At 52.3% G+C, this 7,354-nt stretch overlaps 2 protein-coding genes across 2 annotated transcripts in view; one reads left to right on the top strand and one right to left on the bottom strand.

Annotated features, from left to right (window-relative positions):
- The window catches only part of SPATA33 (spermatogenesis associated 33), a 10,650-nt gene extending 6,647 nt beyond the window's left edge, over window positions 1-4,003 (bottom strand). The window contains exons 1-2 of the mRNA XM_021708565.1: window positions 3,967-4,003; window positions 3,606-3,755 (exon numbers count right to left, since the gene is read on the bottom strand). Coding sequence (XP_021564240.1) covers window positions 3,606-3,755; window positions 3,967-4,003 — 187 coding nt within the window. The remainder of the gene's footprint in view (window positions 1-3,605; window positions 3,756-3,966) is intronic.
- Window positions 4,004-4,187: 184 nt separating this feature from the next.
- The window catches only part of CHMP1A (charged multivesicular body protein 1A), a 7,895-nt gene continuing 4,728 nt past the window's right edge, over window positions 4,188-7,354 (top strand). The window contains exons 1-2 of the mRNA XM_008050033.2: window positions 4,188-4,271; window positions 6,272-6,291. Of these exons, the coding sequence (XP_008048224.1) occupies window positions 4,265-4,271; window positions 6,272-6,291 (27 nt within the window). The 5' untranslated portion in view covers window positions 4,188-4,264. The remainder of the gene's footprint in view (window positions 4,272-6,271; window positions 6,292-7,354) is intronic.

The raw sequence follows: 7,354 nt of genomic DNA, 5'->3' as shown, positions 1-7,354 counted from the left end.
GTGGCTGGGAGTGGCCACTGCACTCCAGCCTGGGTGACAGAGTGAGATTCCAACCAAAAAAAAGCTGGGCTCGGTGGCTCAGCCTGTAATCCCAGCACTTTGGGAGGCTGAGGTGAGTGGATTGCCTGAGCCCGCGGGTTTGAGACCCACCTGGGCAACTTGGCAAGACCTCATCTCTACAATAAGTCAAAAAATTAGCTGGGCATGGTAGTGTGCGCCTGTAGTTAGCTACTTGGAAGGCTGAGGCGGAAGGATTGCCGGAGCCCAGTAGGTCGAGGCTGCGGTGGCCGGGAGCGACCACTGCACTCCAGTCTGGGCGACAGTGAGACTCCAACTCAAAAAAAAAAAAAAAGTTAGCTAAGCACGGTCATGCGCACCCGTAGTCCCAGCTACTTGGGAGGTCGAGGCTGTGGTAAACCATGAGCCTGCCACTGCACTCCAGCCTGGGTGACAGAAACTATATATATATATATATATATATATATATATATATATATATATATATATATATATATATTTATTTATTTATTATATTATACTATATATAGTATATATATAGTTATTATATATACTATATATGTAGTTATATATACTATATATATAGTATATATATAGTTATTATATTATACTATATATATATACACACACGCACATACATATATATACACTTCATCACCTTGTTTTGTCTATCTTCCTCATTTTTTTCCTGATTATCTTCAAGCAAATCTCAGACACAAAATTTCACCCACAAATGTTGCAGTATATCTCTTTATCAGACAGGGATCTTATTTTAGTGTGACTACAATAGCACTGCCACATCTAGGAACCCCTTCACATTGACCCATTGATAGTAATATCACCACCCATTTGATGACCTGTCTCAAGAGTGGCCGAGCCCAAGCCACACAATTCATTTGGTTCATTGGTATCTTGAGTTTCCTTATAACAGTCCCCTCCCTCTAGAATTTGGTAGAATTTTTAGTGTTCTGGAATTAGCTGATTGTAAGTCTGTGATATGCTGATCTCTGTGATGTGTGTATGACTATGGATTTAAGCATATAGAGAAGCAGCGAGAACAGTTCAGCACATCCCACTGCCCAGCTGCCACATTACTGACTCACAGCCAGGTGTCCTCTCTCCCCCACCACTTTCCCCTTCTGTTCTGTTGCTACTGCTGCGTGAAGACCTACCCCAAACCTTATCAGCTTCAAAAGACGATTTTATTTTTTCATGATTTTATGGGTCAAGAGTGTGGTTTTCCAGGCAGTTGTGATCATCAGAAGATTTGTCAGGATTGGATGCCCATGCTCAGGGCTGGTCATGATACTGGCTGCCCCCAGTGAGTCTTGCCCATGCTGGGAGAACTCAAGGCCAAGGCCTGGGATCACCTAATGGCTTGCTCACTCACAAGGCTGGCACCTAGAATGGAAGGGCTTAGGGACCAGCATTGCTAACTGCAGCCCCCTCGTGGGTTCCCCAGCTTCAGAGTTGGGCAACAGTAGATGCAGTTTTGAGAATATTTCCATCACTCAAAAAGCCCCCTTGTGCCCAACTGTGGCCAGTCCCCATTCCCACCCATAGCCCCAGCAGCTGCTAATCTGCTTCTCTATAGAAACTTGCCTTTTCTGGATTATACCATGTAAAGGGAATCATGTGAGTGGTCTCTATATCCGGCTCTTTTCACTCAGGACTGTTCTAAGGGTTCCTACACAGCCTGTATTAGTAGCTTAATCCTTGTTACTGCTGAGCATGTTCCACTGTATGGAGGAAGCACAGTCTTCAACTTCTTTCTAGAAGCTCCATCTCCACTCTTGCTCTGACCTGCTGTTCTCTGTTCATATCCATCTTCCTCTCCCCACGGCCTCAGATGACACTGCAGGGTATTTCCAACAGGTATTTCCCTGCCCACCCCTTCCCTTGCTGGCAGAGGCCTGGCCCCATCTGGGCCTCATGGCTCCCTCCAGCCCATCCTAGAGAGGCTGGGCAGGGGAGCCTACCTAGGAAAGTTCTCCTTGCTAATATAAAGCCAGGAAAACGCCTCTTGGAATAAGTGCGATCCTGTTGTGTGTGATACCTGGAACTGTAGCTATCAGGGACTGTGGGGGAAAATGTCCCTGACACTGAAGATAGCAAGGAAGAAACACACAAAGTCCTTGATGTCACTGTCATGTGCCCTGCCTCTGATCCTTCCTGTACTTGTGAGATAATAACCCTCGGTGTTAAAACTGTGCTTGGTTGGCTTTTCTGGAACATTCAGCTAAGAGTATCCTGACAAACAGGTAGCATTTTCTAAACCTCTACTCTAGGTCTTCTGCCCTCGAGTGAGGGCTTCCTACCTTGGGACTCAAGTCCAGGCCTCTCTCCCATGCCCAACACCCACAGCGCCTTCTGCTCCCAGCCCTGGACAATCCCATAAGTGTCTCGGGCTGAACTGGAGAGGCCCTCCTCTGCCCTGCCAGGCCAGCGTTCCTCCTGCCATTCTTTCTTGTCTGGTCTGTTGATGGTTCATCCTCATGGTCACTGAAATACATCCTCCTGGTACGTGTCCACCACATCTCACCAGACAGCACCTGCTGGATCCTTCTGGAATTCCTATTGCCATTGTCTCATTGGTTCTCGCTGGATTATGGCCATGGGCCTGGGATAGGCCTCCTCCCTTGGGTTCCTTGCTGGGACTACAGGTGTATACCACCATGCCTAGATGCACCTCCCTCGTTTTAAATATTTATAAATTCCATCTCCGCAGCCCTCGCAATAAAACGGATGACATTGGTCAGGTGTGGTGGCTCAAGCCTGTAATCCCAGCACTTTGGGAGGCTGAGGCAAGAGGACTGCCTGAGCCCAGGGATTCGAGACCAGCCTGGACAACTTGGTGAGACCTTGTCTCTACATACATCAAAAAATTAGCCGGGCGTGGTAGTGCATTCCTGTAGTTCTAGCTACTTGGAAGGCTGAGACAGAAGGATCACCTGAGCCCAGTGGGTTAAAGTTGGGGTGGCGGTGAGTGTGCCACTGCACTCCAGCCTGGGTTGCTTTTGGGACTCATCTTTCTCACACGCACTCCAGCCTAGGTTGCTTTTGGGACTCATCTTTCTCACACGCACTCTGGCCGATTAGGCTGTTACAAGGTGGGTAAATTGCCAAACTGTCTCACTCCTTCGTCCCACCTCCTTGGTCACCCTCCTCACCCCATGTCAGGTGGTGTGCTCCCACAGTTCTCCTTACAGCGACATTCCAGCCCCAGACAGCCTCCCCAGGTCTAGTCCAGTCTGTGGAATATTGAAGGCTTCACATCCTCAGTGATCCTGGGCACTGTCGGGTTAGAAGCATTCTGCATACCCACGCACTGCTGAGTCCCTCCCGACTATCTGCCATGCACCTATCACTCGGGAACTTACCTACACTTTTACTGAACTTCTATTTTCCACCGAGAATTCTGAATACTCACCTACTGTAAAAAGTTTCTAAACCCGCGCTCATCATTAGGGCATGCATGCGCCTGCTGCTTGAACACCATCAAGCAGGGCACTAGAATCAGGCTCCCGTCTGGCCCATCCCCAGACTCCCAGAAGCTACTGACCTCCCACCGCGGCGGGGTCTCCCACCTGCCGACAAAGCCGAGGGCGGCCGGCGAGTGCCGTCCGCAGACATCTCCGCCTCCCAGCCCGGCTGCCGGACTTCCTGGGGCTGCTTCTCCACCAGCTTGTCCTTCGATCTGGCCGCAGAGGGGGCGGGCCCCTTCCTTTGCTCCTCTCCTGAAACATGGGGCTACGCTCAGAGCCGCAGAGCCGCGCCAGGCGCCGAGGCAGGAGGGGTAGGCGGAAGCCTGTCCCTGCCCCTCGGACACTTCTGCTCGTAGGCGCCTGTCACGGTCGCCCGGAACGCTGAGAGCGGGAGCCCCGCCCATGTGGCCTGGAGAGGTTCCCCGGCCGGCGCGGCGGAGACTCGGGGTGGGCACCCCTTTACCTGTCTTGGGCTTGGACTTGCTTCTGGAGAGGCCCATGCGTGAGCCCGCCACCCGCCGGCGGGGTAGCAGGGACTCACAGAACGCCGCGCGCTCGTCATGGCAACGGGCCCCGCCCCGGCCCCGCCCACGGGACGTGTCTTTCTCTCGCGAGAACTGGCCGAACGGCCGGAAGCGGGCGATGACCCCGGAAGTCCCTGCCGGGCGGAGCTGGTCTCCTCGCTCGCCACCGCTTGGGCCTGACTCCCGGATTCGTGTCCACTCCGCCGGCTTGCGGGCTGCCGCGCCGCCAGACCCGCCATGGACGGTACGGGGCCACCGCCTCCGGGGACGCGCGCAGGCCGAGCCGCTTCTCTGCCGGCGTAGGCTCCGCCCCTTGGGGCCGCGGGACCTGAGACCCCGACCCGGGACCTGAGACCCCGACCCGGGACCCCAGCCCCAAATCCCGATCCTGGGCCTCGACCCCAGACCTCATTCCCGGACCTGAGACCCTTAACTCGGGCTGCGACCCCATCCCAGAAAGCGCCCACGGAGTGTCAGGCCCGCCTCACATCAGCTTTCTTAGCTGGACTGTGAACCCTCCTTCTAAGAGGGGGAGACGAGGGGCAGCCAAGGGGAAGCCAGGGCCAGGGGTGGAAGAGGTGGAGGGGCGGGTGGAAGGGGCCCCAGACGGAGGGAGGAAGCAAGGGTGGAGCAGCAGGGCCCGCAATCCTACCTTCTTGTCCTGGCCTCCCCTTCAGGCCCTGCCCAGCGCAGAGAAGCCAAAGGGCAGGAAGAACAGGTTGTGGAATGAAGGTGCCTCCATTTGTTGGAAGGCGGATGGGCTGGTGGGATACACAGGCTTTTAAAGTATTCTTTGAAGTGTAAGGGGCTACAGTGCGACCATCCCGTCGTTGTGAAGGAAATGCCCCAGAGAGAAGATGAAGATGGCACCTAACCTAAACCCTCAAAACGTGTTGGCTTTTGGGTCCATGGCTCACTCAGCTCTTTCTTTTTTTTTTTTTTTTTGAGTTGGAGTCTCACTCTGTCGCCCAGACTGGAGTGCAGCCTCACCTGCTGTGCTCCTGCGATCCTTCCGCCTCAGCCTTCCAAGTTGCTGGAACTACAGGCGTGCGCTACCACGCCCGGCTAATTTTTTGGTTTATTGTAGAGATGAAGTCTCGCTGCCCAGGAGGGTCTCGAACCTGCGAGCTCAGGCAATCCACTTACCTCAGCCTCCCAAAGGCATGGGATTACAGGCTGAGCCACCAAGCCCGGCTACTCAGCTCTTTCAAGGAGACTTTTCTTATGCCCATGTCTAAACCAGTGTCTGTTTTCTCCAGGGCTAGGTTTTGCTTTGATTGGCTGTGTGTTCTACAAACCATAGTCTGACCACAACATCCGGACTAGAAAGCTGAGGCTTGGGTGGGGGGGCCACGCCTGGGCTCACAGTGTTTGCCTGCCACCTGGGTAACGTGAGCTCTGTCTTCTGGAGTCACAGTGACTTGGTCTTGGCCAGCACCTGCACTATGAGGTGATAGGTTGATGAGCACAGTGAGCTCATTTGAACCTCAGCAGAGGCTGGGAGCTTGAATTGCATGTGTGAACTCAGGACCCTCCTGGACCAATGTGGTAAGCCCTTTCAGGATTCATGTGTAGGACTCCAGATCCAGAAGCTGAATGCATTGAGACAAATCCGAATGTACCTGGCTCTTGAGTTTTGGTGAAAGAGTGGCAAATCTGTTGGATGTCAGTGGATTTACTTAGTCATACACTTCAGTCTCTTCAGTCACTGGGAGTAGCTAGGAATGGCTTCCTGAACCCCGTCACCAACTGGTCTGGGAATGGCAGCTGCCGTGGAGTCAGCTCTCTGGTGGCATAGTGTTATCACTTTACTGTTTTTATTAATTTACCTTTGGGAAGGAAAAATATATGAAAAACAGACTGTCAAGTACTGAACTTCTTTAAATTGGGAAAGACTCTGGGGCCTTCTAGAAAGTCATGGCTAGAGCTGCATTTGTGACCTCGGCTGTCCCCATGCTCGCACTTTGAAGTTGGCTGGTGCCATCCCCATGTTCCTGGCGAGGAAGCAGGTTGAGGGAGGATCCATGTCTGCTGAGCCCTGGGATGGCAAGGGACCAGAGCTGGTGTACACGTCCACCTCTGAGTCCCTGCTGGGGAGCCACCTTGAAGGCCCCAGCAGATGTGACCCTCATCTGTCTTCTGTCCTAGCTCCTAGTGTCTAGAAGGATCTTGGTCTGTCTGCTTGTTAGAATTGCTACTTATATACTTCTTAAAATCCTGAAACCCTCTCCTTTCTCTTTGCAGATACCCTGTTCCAGTTGAAGGTATGTACTGAATGACCGTTTGCCTGGAGCTTGTCCTGGTGATTAGCAAATGAGGACAAATAGTATATGTAATTCTCACTCAGAGCCCTAGAAACAAAGTCAAGGGATAGATGATAACAGCTGAGCAACCACTACACAGTGCTCAGACTGCCAACTACATAGGGGATTATTGGCTTTATGGCATATTAGTTATTTGCTTGTCTGAGGCTAAGTGGGAGCAAATCACTTAGGCTCATCCATGGGAACTGAGTGTTATCTCTAAGAAACACAGCTTTCATATCATGTGCATGCCTTGATTTTCCGCTAGGAATTTAAAACTCAAAGGCGGCCTCAAATCCTTTAAGATCACATTGGAAGAAGAGCTTTCTGGACAGCTGAGTGTTCTCCCGTTGGGTGATGTCTGCAACTTCCAGCAGTCCAGGCCATTTCTGCACATCTCTCTAAAATGACTTGTAGCGAACCCTCCACGATTAGCCTCATCTTCCTCATTACCACTCTGAGGTGCCAGATAGGAGTGTTGTGTGCAAGCTACTGAGTGTAGCTGGGTACTCACATCACAGATGGCTCTGGAAGGTGTTGCTGGGAACAGAGTGACTGTTGGGAAGATGCCCACAAGTAGGCAGCATCTGTGGGAGGGACTGAGGCCTGCCTGAGTCTTGAGGCCCAAGGTGTGATGGTAGCTGGGCCCTTGTCTCTGGTTTGGACAGGGTTGCCAGTGAGCCTGTGGAGGTGGCAGCCATGCTGCCTTTGGTGTGGGTGGAGCAGCTTGGTGTATGGAATCCGGTGCTGCCCAGTAGCCTATTGTGTGCTGTGTTTTGTGACAATGACCATTCCAGGGGTGTTTCTGTCTGAGTCCTGCGTTGTATCTGGGGTTTTTTAGCCTTTTTCCTATGCGGTAACAGTCCATCCCCAAGCAGGATGGAGAGCAGCGTGAATTTTTTGTTTGTTTGTTTTTTTGAGTTGGAGTCTCACTCTGTCGCTCAGACTAGAGTGCAGTGGCCATTCCCAGCCACCGCAGCCTCGACCTGCTGGGCTCCGGCAATTCTTCTGCCTCAGCCTTCCG

The sequence above is a fragment of the Carlito syrichta genome, unplaced genomic scaffold (genome assembly GCF_000164805.1).
Source record: "Carlito syrichta isolate Samal-C Ts95f unplaced genomic scaffold, Tarsius_syrichta-2.0.1 Scaffold142937, whole genome shotgun sequence".
Classification (NCBI taxonomy): Eukaryota; Metazoa; Chordata; class Mammalia; order Primates; family Tarsiidae; genus Carlito; species Carlito syrichta.
The sequence above is the reverse complement of the archived record's forward strand: the minus strand, read 5'-3'. Positions and strand labels throughout refer to the sequence as shown.